We start from the raw sequence: 24,949 nt of genomic DNA, 5'->3' as shown, positions 1-24,949 counted from the left end.
AGGGGAACATGGGCTATAGGAAATGGGGAATTGAAGCAGTAAGAAGTCAGAAAGGAGGAGGAGGCCTCACTGGGCTTGGTCAGCCAGGTTCACAGAGGGCAAGAGTAGAGGAGTGCAGCACTAAGATGGGGAGGTTGGAAGCAGAGGCAGTTGAAAGTAAAAGGAAGAATCTGGGATAGACGAGCAGACACAAGGTGCAGCCAGGGTGGCTTCAGCATAGGAGAGCTTGAGTGAGGACAGCAGGACATGCTCAGCTCCAGGAGTCAGCCAGACTCAGGCATGCGCTCTGGGGAGAGGGAGGTCTAAGCTCTCTGGGGAGAGAAGGACAAGGATGAGGGTTACCAGCAAAGACAAATGGAGATCACACTTCCTTGCCGACAGAGTTGAAAATAAGAGACCCTGAGAAGTAAGGAGCTGACTACATGCTTACCCCAACCTTCGGCTGTATGAAAATGTGTCAGCCCTGTCAGGATGTTAAGAGGTGTTGCAAATCAAGTTTAATACAAAAATCGTACTGGCCAGCTTTAAAAAGGTTTGGAGTGGCATGGATCAACATATTGGCCAACTAGTTTGAAACTTATGAGGTAAAGGGAGACAAAAAAAACATTAATAATGGAGACACAGAGGAGAAGCTGTCCCAAGAAGCTGTGGATTGTCCTGCACTGCACGTCTGTGGACAGCTCCAGGCTCACAGCATCTCTCTCTGTCCACTTTGAACTTGACACATCCGCTTCCTTTCCAGAAGGCCACGCTGGCTACCAAGACAGAAATACATCTTCAAATACAACCCAAATGAACTATATGTCAGAATAGGAAGGAACTGGAACTGTCTCAGATGACCTGCATCTCTGTGACTGGAGAGCTGGTAGAGTCATGCAAGAGGCCTCGAGCAGCCCAGGGTGAGGCATCTGAGTGCCTGCCTTACCTCTAACAGACTCGGTGGAATCAATGTACCCTTACTCCCAGCAGGCATTGACCCAGCATTTTCCTGCACAGATTGGAACTGAGAATGAGAGAAACCTGCCCTGGGCTATAATTGGGGTCCCTACCAAGCAGCCCTTCAGTCAAGTCTCACCAGCAGAAGAGCTGCTGCCCCTGAGGCAGAGAGCCCCATCTGCATCAGACCACCAAATGATGCTTCAGAAAACTCTCGATTCACTTAACAGTGGCTTTTAGATAGAGAACAAAAAGTCGACACAGTATTTCAGGCTCTCTGGAAGATAATGTGTAATGACCAAATTACTATGGTCTAAAACCTCCTCCAACTGCATCCAAATTAGCAGAAATAATTATGGTTCACTTTAATTAGTGACTATGAAGTGAAGCCAGGGGCTGATGGGCAGAGAGCCTGGCATGGCAGCTGCTGACAATGGAAGTGGGGGGGCTGTCCTGGCCACTGAAGCATCAGTGGCTGTGGTTTTGGCCTGGACACCTGAGAGCCTACACACTGGCCTGCACTCTAGTCTGCTCTGGTCTCTGCCCTGTGTGAATGGAGACGGGGCTTGTTTCCTCACCACCGCTATGGTCACCACATTCAGGACAAGCAGCTCTGGATCCTGTCTGGGCCACACAGGCCACTCCCACTACACTTTGCAGAGAAGTAAAAGTGACTCAGAACTGAGACTGGCCCAGATCCCTCAGCCCGAGCCCGTACGGTCGGTACGGGGCCCCGAGTTCAGGGCCATGAACAGCTTTGCCTCCTAATTCATCCCATAAGGGGAGTGAGGATTCCCAGGGAATAAGGGTTGGCAGGGGCTGTGCCCTACTTTGTTATGTGGCTTAGGGACAGCCAGTGTGTAGCCCTCAGGCGGGGCTGAAGATGCCTACCTTGAGAAACAGAGCTCCCTTAGAGGCCAGGGCATCGAAGCTGCACCCATTGGGGTAACAGTGATAGGCCACGTCCATGACAGGGTAGCGGCTGGCAAAGAAGAGACCGCTGTTGAGACATTTGAAATTGCAGCAACCGTGGCAGCCGTAGACCCCGACGTCATACAGGATGTACTCGAAGTAGCCATGTAGCTGCTCTTTCAACTTAGCAGCTGCACGCTTGTCAAACACCTCCTGCAGGCACAGGAAGTCCAGATTGGCTGGGAAGAAGGCCGAGACCTCATGGTCAAAGGCTTCATCAGGGTGGCGCCTCCTGCGGGCTGCCTTCTTCACCACAGAGGTCTTATACAGCAGCTTGCTGTTACCGCCTGGCTCTCCGCTGCCACATACGTCTTGCCCAGCTCGTGCCTTCACCAAGGACTCCCTGGAGGCTGAGGGGCTACCCAGGCTCCCAGAATCCCCATCCCGCTGATTGTGGTTGGGCGTCTGGCCCTTTGGGGTCCCACCAGACCCATTCCTGGCAGTGGCAGGGTCATCAGCTTCCTGAGGCCGGCCTCCGTCCTCACCACCAATTCGCACAATGCAGCTGTCCTCAAGGCTTCCATCAGCCTGTTCCCCAGAGGCTGGGCCATTGGCAGCCTCATCGCTGGTGTGACGCCCACCATCCCCCTTGTATTCCACAGAGGCTGTCCTCTTAATGCTCCCAGGAACAGCTCTGGCTCCGTCACTGCCCTGCGGCGACACCAGGCTGCTGAAGCTGGCTGCACTGATGGAGGTGTTGGTGGGAGAATCAATGTAGATTTTGATCTGAGGCCGGGCGGCCCCATTGCGGATTCTCTGTCCAATCTCTTTGGCCCGTGCTTGGGTGTTGAACACATTGTTGAGCCTTGCAAGTGAGTCAGGGAGGAGGCAGACATTGGCCGTGGCAAAGCAAAAGCTTTTGCCAGCCCCTGTGCCCTTCCATTCACTAAGCAGGGCTGCCCCACCAGCTGGGCTCTTGTCTTCTAGCCGGGAGTAGGAGTAGGGCCGGCGGGCAGACTGCAGTGGAGACCAGAAGATGAACCCAAGAAAGGCAAAAGGCAGTGCAGCCACAAGCAGAGCCAGGTAGACTGGCGTGAACAGTACAGTGCAGAACAGCTGCAGGCAGCAAGGGTCATCTGCCCTCTGGCGCTTCTCATAGGTGGTGGGTATGAAGGAGGCCACCAGCCGGTCCACCAGCCAGTAACATGGGAAGATGAGGGCCCAGGACACAGCGTGGAGGGCGGACAGACAGCTATTAGGAAAGGGGGTCGTGTACAAAACCATTGCAGCTCACTGGGCGCCGCAGCCGGCCCTACTACATGGTGTCCGTGGCAGCTGCAGCACTTTCCCAGGCAGGGGGCGGTGGAGGAGGGAGGGCAGGTCACCTCCTGGCGAGATGCGACTCTGGACGATTAGTGGTGAGTGTCCCACAGACGGGCATGGTGCGCTTCAAGGGGCCATGCTGGGACACTAAAGCGTGTTGAAAACCTGTAGAAAAGAGAGTGAGGGAGTCCTTTACTGAATTAGGCTGTTCCAAAAACCAGGAGTGTTTCGGGGCCAGAAGAATGCCCCAGCACATTCCATTTGCCTATATATTTTTGTTTTCTTGGAATAAACAGCTTAGTATATGACTGTCCCTAACTGGCTGTCTTAGTTCTGTAACTTAATTGTGTAAAAACTGGCCCATGCTTCAGAAGGGCATAGCTTTATGGGTACGAAGGGCTGTGTTAGGATCTGACAGTGTGCCTGGACTGACACTGGCCGGAAGCAAGAGAAACCCTATGGGAACTAGGGGAGTGTTTAAAGTGGGCAGGAAGTGGCCTTGGTTAGAGCAGCTGCAAACATGTTTGCTCACCTTTTATCTAGTGCCAGCTAGACCAGGAAAGACAGAATGAGGCAAACGTTAGAGGGCAGAGGGCATCGTGGCAGGCTGGGCAGAAGAGCAAAGACGCCTCGTCCACGTGCAGCCCGCTCTGGCCATGCTTGTCTGGCTTCCTGAGCACAGACTAAGCTCTGTGCTCTACCCCACAGTGCCCCGGAAGAACCCCAGGCAGCGGGGACCCAGGCACACACTGACCTGCTGAACAGTTTATCCAGTTACAGGGACTCTGGTAGTCCCCTAGACACTTTGAGAAGGTTCTTGGGGGTGGTGGGGGCCAAAGTTTTATTAACCCTCTAGCTTGTGGTCCAAGATGTAGCTTCAGGCAAAGCCAACAGACACCTAAGTAAATTCATCCTTGGTTCCTGCCCCAGGCTGTACTGAGTCACAGCGGTTTTAAGAGCAGGCCTGGCCACACCTAGAATAGGCTGACAGGTATATTGACTGTGCTGATTTTTTATATCCATAAAGACAGGAGTCTTGTGCTTCTCCGGCCTCTAGGGACCCACGCTGCTCTTGAGGGGAAAATCCTGGATGCAGGAGCTGCATCTTGGTTATGAGGCCTGCCAGGGAAGTTCATTACGTTCTGCACCACTTCTGCCCCTGACACTTCATCAGGTCTGGACCCAGAATCTCATCCTACATCCTGGCCCTGCATTCTCTCCTCCCTTGTGGGACCTCTGTCACTGGATCTAGAAACCTAGATATCATTTATACGAACCCCCCTCCATCCTCATGTCTCCTCTGTCCCTCTGAAACATCTCAGTATGAGCTGAGGACAGTGTCACAGTTCATCAGCTTTACCCACACAGTGACTGGAGGGACACCTCCTCAGCTGGCCTACAGTCTCCGCAGCCTGTCACCTTGCTATGCTCCCCTCCTACTCATTCTGACAGTGGTACCAGAGCCTGACCCCAAGGCTCTCCCACAGCCCTGCTTGTTCCTCATCCCCACACTAGCTTAGACACTAGCTTTCTAGGGAAGACTTTTTACCTCCTTGCCCAGGTGCTTAGGGAGTTCACTGGGGGTGTTTGTCTCACTGAACAGTGTCCTGCAACTTGTGTTTGATGTACTTTGGGATATGCCTACCTACCCAGCAGAGAAGGAGCTACACAAGCGTCCCAGGTCAAGGCAAAAGTGGCCGGTGGCTCAGAGATAGGTAAATGAATGGAGGACTAGCATGATATTGGTGCCAGAAAGGAGGCAGCCGATTCCCATCCTGCCAGGTGCCCCGTGTGAAGCGAGGATTTCTACACAGTTGCCAGCGGCCCAAGAGCCTACAACTCTCTTCTTGACTGCTGTTATCCCCTCTGGACTCAACTGAGACTTCAGGGACCTGTCCAAGGCATTATGTGAACACAGGCTCTCCCCACAGCAGGCTGTCACTTGTTACTTGGCCTAGAGCCAGAACTGTATCTAGGATCCCCTCCTGCATAGGATCCACAAAGACTAAGTCTGTCTGAGTCTAAGCCCCGGTTGTTGGCCAATCCGATTGGGACTGGAAGTAGCAAATGCAGAAAACAACCCAGTTACGGAGTGAGCAGACTGATGTGACTGCCCACTCATGTGAAGTCAGTGAGTGTCCCTGCAGTGAGGTCAGGTGTGACCTGTGGGCTGCACAGGTGACACATGGACAGAGGCTCAGGGAGGAGGTCTGTAAGCACCCCCAAGAGCCGCTGCAGCGTCCACAAGCTGGCTAGAGCACCCCTGTGAGTCAGGTTCTACTTCATCAAAGACTTCCTGAGAAAAAACCGACCCATTCTGTCTCCCTGTGTGGCTCATCCCTAGTACTGGGTAATCAGATGGGATCAGCTATCACCTGGGACAGGGCTTTAGTGGGCAAGGCGAGAGAATCCATCTTCAGCTGCCCCTTGCTCCTCCACTCTTGTTGCCAGCCCAGAAACCCTTCTGGCAAAATCCTCTAGTCTGCAGTGATCTTTCTGCCAGTCCTCGGCGGGCACAGGCATAGTTTCGGTCTCCATTTGCACGGTTGGTGAAGGGGAGGAGCTGGGGTGACAGCTCCAGGAGCTCATAGGAGTAGTGCTGCCACAGTGATTCTCTAAAGTGAGGCCGCCTTGAGTCCCTTGGTCCTCCATGCTGCTACCCCAGATCCAGCTACTCTGGGGCTCTTCTGCCGTGCCCTGAAAGGAGGACCTTTCTGAGTGCTGCCACCTGCTCTGCCCTGCACTGGTTCCCCTGTCTGCATCCGGAAGCTGTGCTACAGCAGACACAGAAGGGACTGCCATGGACGCGGCTGTTTCTAAAGCTCTGGATAATTATTTTGTCTCAGGGAAGTGAAGGGAGGGTAAACAAACAGCACACATTAATTAGTCTGCTCTACACTTTCCTCATGAAAGAGGAGCGCTGCCGTTAAACACGAGAGGCTGGCAACTTCCCAGGGGTTTCAAGTGCTCACAGGAGTGGCTGTGGAAGGACGTGGCTGTCCCAGGCTCACACAGTCCAGGCAGGTGCTCGGCCACACCCTGCTTATCTCCCTTTTTTCTTGTGTGCACTGTCTAGGTGGGTCAGGCATGTGTCTGTGACAGGCACAGGTTCTGGCTTTGGACACAGGGCCCCATTCTCCACAGCAGTCCCTCTTCTCTGATCTGGGAGCTTTGCAAACAAGGCCTGTCGTGGACATTTGTGAGGGGGCAGCAGGTTCTTCCAAGGCCATGTATGCTGAGCTTTGGCACTTCAACCTCTTAGATTAGATGGATCATCCAGGGTTTATGCTAAGACTGACAGTCACCCTTGAGTTGGCCCCCTTTGGAAATCCATATAGTTACCAAGCTTACTAGAAGCCATATCTCTTTCTCTCCATACCATGGTCTATATAGTTGAGCTGAATACCCTCAGGTCCTCAGTCCTCAAGGATTGCAGCAGGATCCCCAATCCCTTCACTGTGAGCTGTGGGGTTATGACGAGGGGTATATGGGGCCTCAAGGCAGGACCCCTGGAAGCCAGCTCCCTGGGTGAGACCAGGCTTTCTCCTTTCACCTGAGTTTCTTAGTCTTGCACACAGCCTGGGAGTCAGGCTAGCCTAAGTAACACCTTGGCACTGACCATTAAATGGGGTAGCAGTGCCTACCTCTAGAGCTACCATCAAGACTAGAGGGACCTGGCAGATGGCCTGGCCACTCCTGCTTCCTTCCCTCCATTTCCTGAGGCCACCCAGTGTGTCACACCTTCTCTCCCCAGTTTGTGTTTTCTGCATTGTTAAGGGGATGACCTGAGCCTACCCACAGGACTGAACCAGAGTGCCTTGGAGTCTTCACAGGTGCCACTCCCACTGTTGGGGCCAAAGCCTTCACTAACTTGCCCCTCTCTGTGGCAGTGAAAACAGAGGGGACAGAGAGCTCTGTGGGTAACAGACAGATGCAAGTGGGAGAAGAACTTGGCCTAGGACTGTCTGAGAGCCCAGAAAACCCTCAGTCCACGTGGAAGAGGGAAGGGTGGAAAAATCCTCTGCATGGCCTTAAGACTATAGTCAAGCATTTCTGGGTAGACTGAGGCATCAAAGGCAAGGGGCTTCAGTGTGGCCATTCATACAAATTAACCTGCTAACACTGAAGACACCTGATTCCTTCCTGGTCAGTAACCTGTGTGACTAGTGCGTGGGAAGAGCTCTATTGCTGCTCAGAAGCTGGGGTTAAACCAAGGTCTCACCCTAAATAATGACATGTGGGCCCAGAGGCTGATCTTCCCTCACCAGTGCAGGGAATGCTTAGGAATCTGGTCAGGTTGTGGGAGGCAGGACTGTTCCCGTTGAGCATCAAGTGACCAGGCCACAGCATGGCCAGCTGTGCACAGGACACACCTTCATAGCAGCTCCACGGGGCCCAGTGGATGCTGACTATGAACCTGAGTTTCTCTTGCAGTGGGAAGGTGGGAAAGCCAGGTCAGTTCTGGGCAAAGCAAGTCCTGGCTCTGTGTGGAAGTGATGCCATCTCTGAGGGGTCTTTGGACTTTGGAGGGCTGGTACTCGCTCCGTTTGTCTTTGCCTGGGGTTTGTTCCTCCTTTACTATGCTGTCTTCTGACCCTCAGGCCTGTTGAGCCCTCTCTTCCTCACTATAAGCTTAGAGTCTTGGAGCAAAATATCCTACAAGTCTTTGAGTGTAAACAGGAGCTGGACCAAGCCTCAGGTTCCAAAGGAAAGGCCTGTGGATCACTCCAATCCAGTTACCCAAATGTGCCTGCATTCACCAGCGGCTGTGAGATCAGGCCAGCCCCTTCTGCCTAGATGCTGCCGTGGAGAAGTTGGCATGGCAACGTGAGCTCTGAGCTGCTGAAACTTGGAGTCAGCTCATTGCTAGGAGGACAGAAAGACTGACGAGAGACAGATGCTTTTCTGAGTTGGAGGAGGGTCTGGGAAGTTAGAACCCAAACAGAACTGGTGTTTGGGGTCTAGCATAAATACACAGGCTATAGCAGTGACTCCCTCAGACACAAGTAAATGCCTGTTCATACTTCTCAATCTAAAGCACCCAGCTCCACCTACATCCTCCTGCCCTGCTTCACCTCTCTGGCAGTGGCTGACACACTGCCCTGCCCCACTCCAAGGTGATGTAACAGACAGCCACACGAAGAGGCACCACAGTCCTCTGACATCCCTGACAATTCTAAGTGTTCTAGAATTCCTAACAGACCCCTTAGGAAATAAGTCTACATTTTCTCTGAGCTGGATGACCACACTCAGAGCCTGCAGCTTCTAGAGCCTTCCTTGAGAATGAATCCAACCTAGAGGAAAACAGGCCTTACGGCTAGAATGGAGAGGCCAAGTCTTCATAACACTCGAGCTCTAATCTCTCCGCCTGAAGCCACACAGCCTGCAGACTTTCTAATTAGTGAGTCAGCAAATCCCCCTGACTTTGCTCTGGTCGCGTTTGTCTGTTTCTGTCACTCACCACTCAAGTCGCTTTGTTTTATCTATGTATACCAGGTGGTGCTCTTTCTAAGGCTGAGTCTTTCTCAGATGTGCAGAACTCCTATGCTGCCCCTAGCTGTGCACTGGGCAGAGTGGAGCTGTCCTGAGTCAAGGGGTCCTGCAGGTCTGTGTGCCTCCAGGCATCCCTTGCAGCTAGCTAGCACTCTGATTAGACCAGGTATGCGGAGTCATGGTGGATGTCAGACAAGTTGACTGAGGGATGCTCTGGGCCTTTGTTTCCTTTTGTATTATATGTGGATGAAAATTCCTCAGGCTAGTTCAGTAGTTCTCAACCTTCCTAATGTTGTGACTCTTTATTACAGTTCTTCATATTGTGGTAACCCCCAACCATAAAGTTATTTTCAATGCTACTTCCTTCATAACTGTAATTTTGCTGTTATGAATCATAATGTAATCCTGATATGTAGGATGTATGATATGTGACCCCGGTGAAAGGGACATTTGACCACCCCAAAAGGATCTCGACTCACAGGTGGAGAACTGCTGGGCTAGTTGGAGATGGCAAGCATTTCCAGCACTTAGTGCAGAGCCTGCCTCGCTCCTGTGGTCTCGCTAGCACAACCCTCTCCCTTGCCTTACAGAGCTGGGCTGTAGTGCCTGCTTAGCATCTTTGAAGCCCTGAGCTTAGTTCTGAGCACAAAACAAAACAGGAAGAAAAGAAAAAAAAGAAAGATACATCCAGAAGCTTCAAAGTTATCTCAGGGGGTGGGTTGGCTTTACAGAAGGGCACCTGCTCTCCGAAGAGATAGGGCAGGGACACTGTGGGAGATGGGCAGGCTTGCCTCCTGTCTGTTCTGAGATGCTTGTATAAGCCAGAGCCATAGGCTTCTATAGAAGCCAAGTGAGGGCCAAGGGTCCATAAATTTTTCAAAAAGAAACTTTCCATGGGCGCTATTAATTCACAATGTGGCTTCTGAGATCAGGAATGGGATGGGAGTGCCTCTGAGGTGTTCTTTCCACCAGCCAGCCTGGGTGTTTGCATGGCAGAATTCAGAAAGCCAGGATGAAGCCAACTAGTATGTGCTTGGAAAGCAAATCTCAAGCTAGCTCTGCGGAGGGTGCTCAGCCAGTTTGGACTCTCAGCCTTCACTGCTTTTTCCATTGGTGACTACAGAGGGCACTGCCAGGGAAGCTGGAATGTAGCTGGGTCCTAAGTCCTTGCCTGTCCTTCCTCTCATTCCCATGGTTCCTGATACTGTAGGTAAGAACTTGCCTACGCCAGATCCATCACATAAGGTAGACTGAAGCAGAAGCCATGGGACTTGTACCAGGCCTGTGCCCTTCTGACGGCCGAGACCAGTATAGCAGAGGAGACTTGGGGTGGAGGCTTTCTCTGTGATGAGGACGGGTGCTGAGGCCACCCAGCTCACTGGCCTTTCCCCAGTAGGCCTCAATGGGCAGAACTGGAGCAGACTTGATTCAGGGGTAAATAGCTGAGCATGTAGCTAGGCCTGAGCCTATGTCCTCTAGAGTTCTGAGCTGCTGGATGTTGGAGTGTGGGTCTGAGTCCAGACTTAAGAACAGTCCCAGTAGGTGCTCTTGGAACTAACTCCCTAGCAGGCCATGTTATTGTCTTTAGTGAGTTCTGGGGAATCCAGTGTGTAAGAGGAGCTACCTAGCTGGTCAATTGCCAAGGAAATCCCTCATGCCCCACCTTGTACCAGGAGTCTCTTTTCAGGCACAGTGACAAGAATAGTCTCAAATCTCTCAGACCCTATTGCTGAGGCCTCTCTGTCAGCAAAGTTACTGATCTCTGACATAAAGCCTGTTATCAATGGTTTGAGACTCAAGCAAGCCAAAGAATATACTTTGCTTCCGAAGAAACAGCACCATGTTTTCTGTAGGAGGAGACTTGCTGACATTCTTCTGAAGGATCATTCCATATCCAGCCCAGAATTTTCTATGCAAAAAACATTTAACAAACTGTGTCCCAGAGAATGTATGCAGAGATTAACCAGTAAGCAAATTAAATCAGTTATGCAGTACACCATAAACCTTCCTCAAGCCCTGGGCACCTGAGCCTGGGTTTTCTGGACTGAGATCAGGTGTCACTCTCTGCTGAAAGTCAAGGATTTTTGTCTCAGGCCTTTTCAAAGACTTCTGATCTCTGGCCACTGCTATACTCCAGGACTCCTTCTGCATACACCAGAATAAATGCCCTTGGCTCCAAGAGAACCGACCATATTCACTCCCCTTAAGAGAGGAAGCACAGAACAGCCAAGGGCCCCTTGTGTAGGTAGGACCCATGTGTGAGGCTGCTCAGTGCACCAGTGCACACACTTGCAAGGGAGCTGAGGGCTGGAGTCCATTAAGACTGCAAGCCAGTCATTTGCCCACATCAGAATGGAGAGGAGCTTGTGCAGTTCTCTGGTTCTTCCGAGTTCTTTATAAGGACTGCCACTTTTCCCATCCTCACCACTCAGAGTCTTCAGGGGCTCTGGGTTTCAACTATGTCGACTGATCAACTGGTCAACTCACGATGGCAGTGACTCTGTCTATAACTGCTTTTGACTGTTAAGCTCTGTACTTCATTTTATTGTTTTATGTATACATGTCTGTGTGTGAATGTATATGTGTATGTGGGGTGTGTGTGTGTGTGTGCACTCACTCACCTGTGCGGGTGTGCTGGCCCATCAGTGTAGGTATGAAGGTCAGAGGTTGGTATCATTTCTCCCTTAGGCATTTCTTATTTTTTGAGATAAAGTCACCAAACTTGGAGTTGACAGTTCTGGCCAGGATGGCTGGTGAGGCCTCAGACCTGCTTGTCTCTGTCCCCCGGCACTGGAGTTACAGATGTGTGTGCTGCCACACCTGGGTTTTACGTGGTGCACTGGCTAGTCTTATGTCAACTTGACCCAAGCTAGAAGCATCTGAGAAGAGGGAACCCTAATTGAGAAAATGCTTCTATAAGATCAGCCCATAGGGGGCTGGAGAGATGGCTCAGTTGTTAAGAGCACTGACTGCTCTTCCAGAGGTCCTGAGTTCAAATCCCAGCAACCATACCATCTGTAAATGAGATCCAATGCCCTCTTCTGGTGTGTCTGAAGACAGCTACAGTGTACTCACATGCATAAAATAAGTAAATAAATCTTTTTTAAAAAACGATCAGGCCATAGGCAGGACTGCAGGGCATTTTCTTAATGGATACAATTGATGGGGGAAGAGCCCAGCTCATCCTGGGTTGTGACACCCCTGAATTGGTTGTTCTGGATTCTCTAAGAAAGCAGGCTGAGCAAGCTATGGGGAGCAAGCAAGTAAGCAATACTCCTTTGCTTCTGCACCAGTTCATGCCTCAAAATGTCCCATGTAGGGCCCCCACCCGACAACCCCGGTTGAGTTTTTGCCTTGGCATCCCTCAATAGACTGTGACTCGAGATATGCAGGCCTGATAAACCCTCCCCTCCCCAAGTTGCTTCTGGTCATGGTGTCCACCACAGCAACAGCCACATTAACACTAACTCCAGATTCAGGTCTTGTGCTAGCACAGCAGTCGTTTTAAACACCAAGCCACTACCCTAGCTCTGCTTGTTTTTTGAGACTGAGGTTTTTGTTTTTTGAGACAGGGTTTCTCTGTGGAGCCCTGGCTACCCTGGAACTCACTCTGTAGACCAGGCTGGCCTAAACTCACAGAGATCTGCCTGCTTCTGCCTTCCCAGTGCTGGGATTAAAGGTATGCACGCACCATCACTGTTCTGTCCAAGACTGGGTTTTGATGTTCTAGAATATTATTATGTAGCCCAGGCTGGCCTCCAGCTCACAATCCTTTTGCCTCCTGCTGAGTGCTTCTGACAGAGTGCAGGAGCTCTTGGCTCTGTTTGCAGCAGTTCTGTGTTCGTAGATTGCTAGTGTGGATGAAATACATTTCTACACAGCAGTGACTTCTTAAAGGGATGGGCGTGCTTTACTTTGTAAAAGTCTGGGCACACTTTTCCCTTTGTCCACACATCTGTCCAGGGTTGCATTTCCTAGTCCCCTTGTGAGACAGAGCACTTAACAGCAGGTGTCAGAACTTCCATAGAGTTCTCTCCTTCTGCCACACAGACCTTTAGTGTTTGAGATTAGAGCGACTCCATCAACCAGGGCCCCAGATTACCACTCTGTAACTGGACTAATAAAGTCTCTTAAATTTTAGATAGGATTTCATATATCCTGGTCTGGCTTTGACCTCACTATGTAGCCAAGGATGACTTTGAACTTCTGATCTTCCTACTTCAACCTCTCAGATACTGGGGTTTCAGGTGTGAGCCGCCACAGTCTGTTTATATGACTGTAGGGATTGAACCCAGGTCTTCATGCTTTTCGAGCAGCACTCTACCTTCGAGCTATAACCACAACCCTATGCAGCTTCTGGTTATAACCACAGCATTAGCCATCCCATTTTGATCAGCAGAGAAGGCAAGGTTTTCTGTGTAATCAGTCTCCCTGCTTGACTTCAGAATGCAGCCTTAATGAGTGACAGGCTTTGGTTTCTAGGACTAAATCCATATCTACCTCTGGACCCCACTTTCTTCATCCCCATTTCAACAATGATAGTAATGTCTCTCTGCTCAGAGTCCAGGCTAGGAGGAGGCCCACTGTTCACGCATCTCTTCACTGTCCACTCCTGCTTTGTGCCCGGATCCTCTGGTACCACGAGGCACTGGGACTTCTGAGCCTTAAGCTTTTCATTTTTAATGGAGGCTTTCTACTCAGGGAAAAACAGTTTGACACCAGTAGACAGTAAGTCCATAGACACAGAGAAGAAAATCCATGTGAACGAATAGAAACCTCTATGAGAGGCTGATCTAGGGGCCAGCAGAGACTACAGAAGACAGGCAGGAGGAAGGATCAGGTGGACCCATGTTGAGAAAGAGCCAAGAACCTATGCTTCATGCTTGGAGCCAGAGCCAAGATGTTGGGTGTGGCCAGATACTAAGGAGTTAGTGCTATTGGACAGCAGACAGGACCAAGGCAGAGAAGTTAAACAAGGAACTTGGGTGCCAGAGGCAGATATGATTCCTCTGGGAGTTTAATGAGAAATGCTGGTGGCTGTGCATGTGTGGAAGGTGCAGGTGTCCTCTAAGGGTGTGGGGCAGGAGGATGCTGGGTATTGGGCAGGGCAAGCAGTGAGCAAGGGAGAGGCAGGCAGAGCAGAGAGAGAGAGAACTGAGAGTAGACACAAGAGAGATGGAGCCACTTAGGAAGTCCTGCCTCCTAAGGCCACCCCCTTAGTGACCACAGTGACTGCTTACAGGCAAGAAGGAGACAGACACAGGGAAGACGGGCTCTGGACTGCGGGCATGAAAGGTGCTTCTGTACCCAATCGGTCCCCCTAAGTGGTTTGTTTGCCTTGCTTTTACATTTTATTTTATGTGTATGGGTGTCTTGCCGACATGTATGTCTGTATGCAGTATACATGTCTGATGCCTTGGAGGCCGGAAGAGGCACTGGATCCCTAGAACTGAAGTTGCAGATAGTTTCTAGCTGTCATGTGGGTGCTGGGAAGCAAACCCAGATCCTTTGGCAGAGTAACCAATGCTGTTAACTGCTGAGGCAGCTCTCCCAAGCCTCGGTTTGTTTAGTTTAAAGACTCATTGTCCAGAAAGTACACCCACCATGTAGCTCAGGCTATCCTACATAAACATTCACAGTATGCTGGTGCTATCTGGAACATGCCCTCTAGCTGGCTGAGGGAGTGAAGGGCAGCCCAGCTTGAGGCTACACTCCCATCCATACCGAAGAGGTGGGCAGTGTATCTGGGTGGACTTGCTGTAAGTTTTGAAAAGAAGATCTCCATAAAGATATCAGCACTAAAGAAAACACAGTTCATGACATTTTGGTCAGAATTGCTTTAAGAAATAATTCCAGGAGGCTGGGTGTAGTGATACATACAATCTTAGCGCTAGGGAGGCCAAGGCAGGAAGTTTTAGGCTAGCCTCAGCTACATAGTGGTGGGACCTTGTTTCATACAAACAACATTAAAAAAATTAGATCCAGGTGCTGGGGATGTGGCCCAGTAGTTGAGTGCTTAGCGTGTTCAAGACCTTGCTCAGGTAGGAGAAGGAAAGATGGGAGAGAGGAAGGAAGGACTAGCCGCAGAGGCTTTCAGCCCCTTGATTTCTGTCTCCTTGTTTTCTGCCCCTGGTCCTTTGTCACCATGCTGCTTGCTCTCACACCTGTCCCTTATGCTGACCCACCTCTTTTTTTTTTTTTTTTTTTTTTTTTGGTTTTTTCAAGACAGGGTTTCTCTGTGTAGCCTTGGCTGTCCTGGAACTTGCTCTGTAGACCAGGCTAGCCTCAAACTCTCGAACTCAGAGATCCGCCTGCCTCTGCCTCCCAAGTGCTGGGATTAAAGGTGTGTGCCACTACCGCCCGGCTGCTGACCCACCTCTTAATGCCAAACTTTCCCGTCTCTCCTCAAACCACTCAGATGATTGCTCCTGGGATATCTGTTCCTAAGTGACAGCCAGCGCAGGTGCCTCATGACCTGTGACCCCATGTGTTTGACAAGTTCCCCTTCAGGTTCATTATTCCTCTTCTGTTTTCCTAACACCAGCTCTGTCTCTCAAGGGGTCACTGAGCAATAGTCCTCGTCCATATCCTGCCTCTTCTCAGAAGCCCACAGCTCTGCCTTTGGAGCCCTGGGGCTGGATTTCCACAGCCATGCCCAGCTGCCTGGTTCTTTCCTACCACAGATTCCAGCAGCCTCCCCTGACTTCCCTGCACTTAACCCCTTCCTCTGGCTCACCTGGTCACTGCTGGGATCTTTCTAAACTACACCGTAGACTGCACTGCTTCCTCTTAAGTCCTCCAGCGGCTCTTGCTGATGCTGCATCTATTTGGGGGAACGCAGGCTCTGCCCAGCAGCCTGACTTCTGTTTCCTACTTCTGGAGTCCCAGGAGCTCAGACCTGAGCAGTTTCCCATGATGCCTTTGCAGGTGTGGTTGCCTCAGCCCTCATCTGTGCAGAAGGATGTGGCTTCAGCAGAGGTCAGCTTCCAGAGCACAGAGATGGTCCTCTGTCAAGGCTCAGCCAGTCCCCACCTATGGCTCCCAAGATCACTGTGGACCTTTGATCTGCCTAAAGCAAACGTATCTGTCTTGGCGGTTTGTTGTTTTTGTGCAACTTTGCAGTCTGTACACCAGAAAGGTGACCAGCTCCTGTCACACAGATTTGACGAAAGGGCTCTAGCATGGAGCAGTCTAGAGAGCAAGAGAAGGGCAAGATGGATGGTGACACAGGACCAGGGGCAAAGAGCAGAGAAACAGGAATTGAGCAAACAAAAGCCCTTATTGAATTCCCTCCCAGCCCCCACTTCCTGGCTTCCCTCCTTTCCTGCTTTTCTGACTGGAGGCTTGAGCTCTGTCAGCACGTCCTATACTTTTAAGCAAGGGGTGTCTGGTGGGTTGTTTCTCAGGACCAAGGACCTTGCCCACAAGGCTTTCTTCCATTGCGCCCAGAGAAAGAAAGCACTGTTTTCTAATTCTCAGGCCTGATGAGGAGCAAGGACAGTGCCCCCACCACTGCCCACAGACCTTCAGTGTTTAATTCCATGATCTGCTCCTAGCTGTGTGGCCAGTAGGAAAGTAACAGGAACCCTGCTACCTGTCTGACAGGTGGCAACCCTGTGCACCCTGAACCTTGATCCATGGCCAGAATGACCTCAGCTCCTTCAAGTCCACCTGCAGCCACTCAGGACCTCAGAGTTCTTTCCCTTCCCTTCCTTTCTGTCTGTATGTTGAGATGGGGCACAGCCAAGAACTAGGACACGGAAAAGACCTGAAGGAGACTGGAAATGATCAGAGAAAGCAGGAATAATTGATGGGCCTTTTGGGGCCGTGGGAGTAGTTGTCAAGCACCTTCAGAGAATGTGTTCTTATCACATTTAGTACCTCAGTCACCCCAAGTGGGTACAGCTGACCCCACTGTACAGATGAAGAAACTGATTCAGAGAAATAAATGGCAGTTTCTGAGAGGTAGCAGCTGAATCATTTGACCCCAATTTCCCTGCTCTCTGCTTTTCTCACAAAGGCCGAGTATAAATGATAAGTAAACATCTTCACACCCACTCAGTGCTGATGACCTTACATCCAGCCTGAGTCCCAGGGAAGAATAGCATCGTTCCTAACCTGTCTGCCTTCTCCTCCCTATCTGCACAGGATAAGATCCCTGCTTTGTTTTCTTCTCCTAAAGGTTCCGTCCATCACCGACTGGGCCCCTGGTGTAGTCTTCAGTGAGCTCTCTCCCTTCCTGTTGGTCCTGGCTTTATCAGGTCCACTTACATTTTTTCATACAGTCCCCAATACCTGGGACCCTAAATCTCCTTGCTCCTGGCCTAGTGACCTTGGCAGCCCAGAAAACACTTACTCAGTATGTCAGTATTTGGGAAGAGTTCTTATGGTGATCTTGCTGCTTGACCCTTGGCCTGAGGCTCTTGACTCTAGGATTCCTTTGGGCTCCTAGTGTCCACTTTTATCCCTGGATTCTGAGTGCTCAGTGGTTTGATTCTTTCTTTGGTACGAATTCAAGAGAATGAGTCAACTTTAACGCTTCTGATAAATATTGCCAAACTGTTTTCTACCAGTGTCAGTTCACAGATTGTTTGAGAAGGATTATTTCACAATGCCCTTACCAATTCTGGGTTTTAGAGTTAAAAAGCCTTGTTATTTAATAGTTTGGTGGACAGTGATGTCTGGTTACATTGTTCAGAGTACTTGCTTCTCTCCCCTCAAGTGTTTTTCTTCACACTTTCTCCACACATGAAGAGGGGAGCCCTGAACAGATTCTTACCCTAGAGCATCAACTTCAAACTTTTTAAGGGAACAACAGAGGTTTTTAAAATGATTTCACCTAGCACCTCTTTATATAAAAATATTATCTCATAACCTATGCCAAGCATGATCACCAGAAGCTCCAGGTCAGTCTGGGCTCCATACTGAGACCCTATCTAAAAACCCAGAACTAACAGAACAAGCAGTAACCCAAAGCAAGACAAGAGCCCTTGAGGCGTGTTCTAGACTCCACTTCCTGGAGTTCCGGAAGTCTGTCTTACCTGAGGAGGGCTCACTTGGGCCTTGTGTCCTTGCCTCTGGAGACAAGAGGTCCAGGCAATCAGGACCTGAAGGGGGATGAGCCATTCACAGTGGTGACTGGAGCAAAACAGCCACACAGGTGAGCTTGGTACAAAGACCTCACCTGGAGGTGCTACCACGCCCTCACTGTCGCCAGGGCTTGGGTGTGAGGTCTGACTATCCTAGCAGAAGTGCAGCCAGAGGGGATGAGGGCGGGGTTTATGCAACAGAAAGTGAGGAAGATTGACAGGTGGGAAGGGCTCCAAGTGAGATGGATAACCCTTCCACGTGGGCTGCTGCACCCTGGCAGGCCCTCGGTGTGCAGGCTGAAAGGGGTGCGGCAAAGAGGCAAATTCAGAGCCCTGCTGTGGGCTGGGATTTGATCTGGTAGGTGAAACCATAACAATCAGGGCCCTCTCTGGAAGCTTTGTGTAATCTCTGCCTACCACAGATCTAAGGTACAGAGGTGGCAGGGAGCAGGAGAGTTCACTGAGGCCAAACTTGATCAGGAAAGGGTTGGTGGCCACCTTGGCTGCATTTCAGGAAGAAAGAAGAGTTGTGAGGAAAAACCAGAGGGATCTGTAGCAGTTGAAAGAGAAAGGTGGACACACCAGTGGAAGGAAGGAAGGCTGAGTGGGCACACCACTTTGGAGGGTACAATTGGGAGGGTATTCTGTGAGTGGAGGTCTTTGGACATAATGCTGAAGTCTACCTATACCACCTCAGCCTTCTTAGCCCACGGACCATGGCCCTGTGTCCGTTCTCTTTTTATAGCTCTGGCTCTTGACCCTCTAGCTCCTCCTGGGCCTCATGTGAGGGCCGCACCCCCGAATCACTGGCCAATCCTTGGCTGTCACCATGTATGTCTTGATTGCAGTCTATCAAGCTCATCCTGTATCCAACAGCAAGAAAAGCTCTCCCTTTGTCTTCCTCCTTCTCCACCGCCACTGTTCTGCACTGTCTTGAGCCCTTGTATCATCCACACAACCTGAGAAGGGTTACCACATTCCTTACAGACCCCCGTCATTGAATAAATCTGAAATCTGAGTCTGACTTCATCTTTTCTTGGAAGCACTGGTAGAAATGTCTTATAGCTTAGCTTCCCCTGGTTAAGATATAAGCTCCAGGGAAAACCTGGTTCTTTTCCTGCTATCTGTCCAGCTGGTGAAGGTCTTGAGAAAGTCTCTTAACCTTTGAGCCTCCAGCAGCCCTCCCCTGGCACACTGAGGGATGATGCAGGGTCTCGACACTATGACTAGCATCAAAGGCACATCACTATTTGTCCATTCCAGAACAGAGTGGGAAGAAGGAAGCCCATAGTTCCAGGTTCTATTCAAGGTGACTCTGGAGGCCCTAGTTCCATGTGGTACCCTGGCCTTTTCTGTCAGAGAGAAGATCCTGCCCCACCCCTATCCTCAGGACTCCAGCCCAGTGGAAACTGAAAGGTTATCTTGCTGACCTGGCCTCTTGGAGAAGACCCTGAATCCTTGGAATCCTGCCTTCTTACTCTTGACAGGTGAGTGATTCAAGAACACAGGCTGAAAGGAGACAGGCCCCACCCCACCCACGTGAGCCTGTGTGAGTGTGAGCCTCTGCTGCCCTTTGGGCAGTCTTTCCCAAGACATCAAGGCAGTCAGGACCTGAAAGGAGATGAGCAAACCACAGTGGTGACCAAAACAATCTCTGGAACTCAAGACAGCCACAGTGGGAGGAGCTCTCTCCTGTCTCTCAGTACTATGTCCGTCAGGCAGTCTTTGACCTCCTACAATTTACCAAATTGTCTCCCACCAACTACATGGCTCCCTCACTCTCAAAATTTCCTGCACATATTTTCCAAGTAGAACTAAATGACAAGAACTGGTTCTAAGGAGGGATTTCTGAAGGGAAATGAAATCTTGGTAACCTTGACATTTACAGACCCCCTTTTCAAAGAAAAGAAACTCTATGAGATAATTGGTATTCTGAGACAGTCCTTATTTTGAAATGCATTCTGCCCTGTCCATTCATAAACTACACCCTTTCTTCCTCTTTGAAAATAGGGTCATATCAAGTCAGGTAATAGAAATGGGAACAATCCAATCAGAGCCTCCCTCTGCCAACTGTCTCCCGATATCTCCCAGGTAGGGGTAGAATCAGTTCTTGCCCCAACCCCTCAGCGCCATCGTTTAGTACACACCGGTTGGAAATGGCATCCGTTGGAAGTGGTGAAACAGAAGGACCTTTCATCCCTGGGTGAGCGTAGCAGGCTGCATTGCTCTCCCGGTTCTGGAAGCTGGCTGTGTCTGGCTGGGAGTCAGGGCCTCTAGCTTAAATAGGCGGTGGTAGCAGGGCAGGGCAGGCCTGGTGGGGGGGGCATGGAAAGAGGACCATTTACCCAGCACAGCAAAACAGTGGCTGAGGAGCCAGCAGTGGTCTAGACATGCGCCTGCCTGCCTGTCCACCAGGTGGCCTGGAGCCCACAGGCCCTTAGACCACAGACCAGCACCTGAGGTGACCCTTGATGGATATGTAGCTCCAAGTGAGACTACGGTCCCTGGAGGCTCAACTGCGGTCAGGTTCCTGGATGCCTCTGCCTCTCCTGGATAACAAAACCAACTGGAGTTGAATGGGCTGTGCCCCAGAACCACGAGCAGCTCAGGCAGGGTACTTCTCCAAGTGTCAGTTTGTACTTTTTTGAAACAAAGGTAACTCTAACTTCATGCCTGCAGAAATGATGCCCTCAGCACCAAGGAGAAAGGCAAGCAAAGGCAGCCTCTGTGTGTGTGTGTGTGTGTGTGTGCGTGCGTGCGTGCGTATGTGTGTGTGTGTGTGTGTGTGTGTATTGTTTGAGGCTGTGGGGGCTGAGCATACAGAAGTGCCCAGAGTAACTGCTGGAAAACTGCTAGAGAGGAACACCCCTTCACGCCTCAGCAGTGTCTAAAGAACTCTGTGGGGAACTGAGTGTCCACTTGGTTGATTCAGTTTGATCTTCTGGTGAGTTGAGGCGGTACCCCTACTGCAGTGAGTGGAGGCTAGACCATCAGCTAGCAGGGAATTAAGACAAAGCAGTAGTTCATTTGTTATTTTATGCTGGTAAAATTTCTACCTTTAAAAGCACAAGTAAATTTGTTAATGAATAATTGGAGTCATATATAAGAACTCTTCCTTGACAGGAAAAAACAGAGAGTTTTCAATTTGAGTTAGAAAATATTAACTTGTCATTTCCAAAGAAGCAGCAGCTCAGAGGTCCTGGGTTTCTTAATGAAATCAGGAAAATAAATCAGCTTTGCCGTAAAGTACTGAAGGAGAAGCTGAGGCTACATTACACACAAACTTATCTGCTCATCACTAACCATCCTGGGCATTTGGGGCTGGGGCCCTTCAGGTGCTTGTACAGCATCCATGGAGAGAATATGTATTTCAAAGCTCAGTATGGGTTCAGGTCTGACTCCGAGTAACACTGGACCTTCACTTAACCTCTTTGGGACACCCTTGGGCTTCTATCACTTTACAGGGTTGTTGGAATGCAGAAAGATGATATATTAGAAATGCTTGATAGATATCCAGTGATCTATTGTCTATTGTGGGAAGAATTCCCCCTGGCCGGGGGGGGGGGGGCGATGTGGGCAGGAAGGCCAATGTGACAACAGAACAAAGAGTGGTGTCCCTCTCCCTAAGTATATAAGTTGAAGTCATAGCTCTCCAGTGTGACTATAACTGAAGACAGGGCTTGTAAGGAAGTAATTAGAGTTAAATGAGATCATAAGGGTAGGGTCCTGATCTGATAAGATTAGTGTTTCTTCTCTCTCTCTCTCTCTCTCTCTCTCTCTCTCTCTCTCTCTCTCTCTCTCTCTCTCCCCTCTCTCTCTCTCTCTCTCTTTCTTACTCTCTTTCTCCTTTCCTCCTCTCTCTTTCTGTCTCTCTTCCTTCTTTCCTTCACAAACTACACCCTTTCTTCTTTCCTTTCATTTTTTTCCCCCAAAACATAATTTCTCATTGTAGAGCCCTGACTGTCCTGGAACTCTCTGTAATCCAGGCTGGCCTCACAGAGACCCACCTGCCTCTGTCTCCCAAGTGCTGGGATTAAAGGCATGTACCACCACCCAGCAAGATTAGTGTTTCTACTGCCAAATATTCACAAATGAAGGCCTATGGGGAATCACAGAGAAGCCACCCAGTCTGTGGTACCTTCATGGCAAGGGAAGCAGACTGATCCCAATGGGTGGGATTAAGGGGTGACCTGCTGGGTACCTAGGAAGACATTCTGAGGTTTCCCACTTCAGGCAACTGTTGCAGTTGTTCCTCACCCAGGGATTGGGTAAGCATTGTACAGCATTTATGTGTGTGCCAGGTGAGACTCAGAGCTGAGGTCTTGGCTGGAACAGAAATTGGGGATTATTCGAGTATAGATGAAGTCTTTGGAGTGACAGCATTTTATCAGATCATTCATTCTTTCTTCTTTAGTTGGCTTATTCTAATTCTAATTCTTGTTACATAAGATGGCTTTTGTCCTTTACACCTTTATAAAGACAGACAGCCACCTTGGCTTTAAAAAGCCTTCACTGTGTACTAATCCATCCCAGTCCCTCTCCATGACTCTCTTCTTCTTACTTTACAGATCTGATCTTGTTTAGGACCCTGAGTTAAAACCCACATGTTAGAATCACCCTGTCCCCTGAGCCCATTTTTTCTTCAGTATCTGTGATGTAAACTCTCTTGTCACTTTATCCAGTTTCAAAAAAGCTTCCTTCATTTCAACTTAATGGATAATTTACAATTCAAGATTTTAGCTAGCACATGCTCATTCCTTCTCACAGTTACACTTGCAAGGCACCATGGGCGGTCTTTAGCTCTCTCATGTGGAGGCGTGTTGGTTACTCCCTTTACCCAAAGCTTCTCCTTACTGAAGGCTGCATCCCTTGGGTTCTTTGCTCCTGTTTCTATGGTTTGGGTTTGATGTGTGCCTTCACCCAGCACCCCCGACTCCTTCGTTCTACTGTCAGTTTTCTGCCGATCACTCCTTCCTTCCATGTGTTCTCGGTTCCTTTATGTATCCACATGGAGATGGCAGCCATTGGTTTTTTCATATGTTCATCGTTCTGCTTTTTTTTTTTTCAATTTGGACTTTTTAAGTTATTACCAAGTTCTTTGTATTTGTTCCTCAGATCTTCGAGAATTCATGGTTTTGGTCATTTGGGGGTTTGTTTGTTGAGACAATCTATCTCTAGCTCAGGTTGGTCTTAAATTTTAAATCTGAGGCAGTCTTCCTGCCTTACAGGTGTAAGCCACCCCACCTGGCTCAGACTGCATCACTTAGAAACTAAATTAACTGATATTTATTGCGAGCCTATTGTGTATGGATGCTGCTGCTCATTGGTTAGCATTTGTAGCAATCTAATTTTCTCCCAGGTTTAAGGCAGTAACATCCAGTGACTTCAGTTAGGGCTGCTTTCTGGCTAAATAATTTATTTGTTCTATCTGTTCCTAAAAAGAATGGAAAGGATTTCAGCTATGCTCTGTGTGCAGTAGGACACCTTTTCTTTTTCTTTCTTCCTTTCATTCCCTTTGCCTTCCTTTTCCAAAACTTCCCTCAATAAAGACAGAAAACTCCAGAGACATCCAGGCAGAGTTAGAAACAGAGAGAATGAGGGAGTTGGTGGCCTCAGGTGGACACAGAGGTGATATATCTTATGACTAAGGCCTGTCCTATTGATCTTTTTCTGGTGGTTTTGAAATGACCCTTTGTTTTAAGATCCTGCTTGAATGGCTGTAGCGCAGAAGAGGCCCCTGGGGTGTGACTCATGCCATCAGCCCTGAGTGGGAAATGTGTTTGTTGTTGTAACTCAATGGGGATGGGGTAGAAAGGGGTGAGGCATGAGAAGAGTTACCAGGCTGAATGTAGACAGCACTGCTCCCCCGCTCCCCCACCCCCCAGTGTCCTCCCATAGTCCGTATTGGGTGAGAAACCCATTAGTTGTGATTCCTGTTTCCTGAATCTGAATGCTCCCTGTTTGGAGGGCAGTCAGAATCTGGTTGAGAGGAAGGTCTCCCTGGCCCTCTGTTCCCAAAGAACTCCAGTGTGGCCTCATTTCACACTTCTTGGGAGCCAGGTTTTCGAGTGACAGATTGATTGCTGTATGGGTGGTTACCAAAAAAGAATCCATTTTATTAGCTGTTTGTCTTGCAAAGTGAAATCGGTTTTTAAAAAACCTTATCAAGATGTCATTATCCCAGAGGTTAGAATATGCCCTCCAGCTCAGCTCTGCAGGTAAAGACCTGTCATGTCATGGTCTAGCCCAGGCCCCTAAATGACAAGCCAGTAAGGACAGGTGAGCTTAGGCCTGGCTCCCTGAACTAATAGTTAACATACCTTTTAACTATTGTCTTTTATTTTTCTTTTCTTTTCTTTCTTTCTTTTTTTTTTTTTAAACACAAGGGAAACAAAGTCTAGAGGTTCATATACAGGACAGACCATGTACAGGTCATTTGTCTTTTCTGTTTGAGGAAGAAAAAGAAAGTATCTCACTTACTCATTTTTTTTTCAGATTGAAAATTAGAAACTATGATAAGGAATTAAAAAGTATTTAGTTTGAGGAGCGGAAGGACTGCGGCACTTGCTCAGTTAGGACTAGCTCTTCAGCACAGAGATGGCAAATATTTGGTTTCCTGTTGTAGCAGTTTTGGGGGGGGGGGGGGTGCGTTGCTGAGAGAAGGCAAGAATGGAGTGCTGTTCTCCCTCTGTATGTGCCCTGCCTGGGTGGGTTGTCCATGTGCCTCAGCAGTGGACTGTATCTTGGGCCCCTCCCTCCTTCATCCTGTCCCTGTCCTGTCTAGTGTCAAGGCCACTCACTGTTAGCTGCACAATCTGTTGTGTTTTTAAAAAGACTAGGATCTGTTTTTGTAGAGCACCATGGTGAGGTAGGAGTCAGCGGGCCCATGTTGAGACATTCCTTCCCCCTGAGGTACCAGCCATACAATGGGTATAGTGTGGAATAGAGTTTATTTAGAGACAGACAGAGAGAGAGACAGAGAGAGAGAGAGAGAGAGAGAGAGAGAGAGAGAGAGAGAGAGGAAAAAGAAGAAGAGGAAGAGGAGGAGGAGGAGGAGGAGGAAGAGGAGGAGGAGGAGAAGAAGAAGAAGAAGAAGAAGAAGAAGAAGAAGAAGAAGAAGAAGAAGAAGAAGAAAAGAAGTGGAGAAAGAAGAAGAGTAGGAGAAGGAGAGGAGAGGCCAGCCAGGAACACATGGA

The 24,949-nt window shown here is 49.6% G+C and overlaps 1 protein-coding gene across 3 annotated transcripts in view; it reads right to left on the bottom strand.

Annotated features, from left to right (window-relative positions):
- Positions 1–24,949, bottom strand: part of Smpd3 (sphingomyelin phosphodiesterase 3) — an 83,339-nt gene that overhangs the window by 10,318 nt on the left and 48,072 nt on the right. Inside the window, exons 1-2 of one of the 3 annotated variants that reach the window (XM_028768515.1) lie at positions 17,706–17,878; positions 1,828–3,336 (exon numbers count right to left, since the gene is read on the bottom strand). In XM_028768515.1, the coding sequence (XP_028624348.1) occupies positions 1,828–3,132 (1,305 nt within the window). In that variant the 5' untranslated portion in view covers positions 3,133–3,336; positions 17,706–17,878. Of the gene's footprint in view, positions 1–1,827; positions 3,337–17,020; positions 17,158–17,705; positions 17,879–24,949 lie in introns of those variants that run through there. The other 2 variants (XM_028768516.1, XM_028768518.1) reach the window with 2 other exon arrangements.

Source organism: Grammomys surdaster, unplaced genomic scaffold (genome assembly GCF_004785775.1).
Source record: "Grammomys surdaster isolate TR1022 unplaced genomic scaffold, NIH_TR_1.0 187, whole genome shotgun sequence".
Classification (NCBI taxonomy): domain Eukaryota; kingdom Metazoa; phylum Chordata; class Mammalia; order Rodentia; family Muridae; genus Grammomys; species Grammomys surdaster.
The sequence above is the reverse complement of the archived record's forward strand: the minus strand, read 5'-3'. Positions and strand labels throughout refer to the sequence as shown.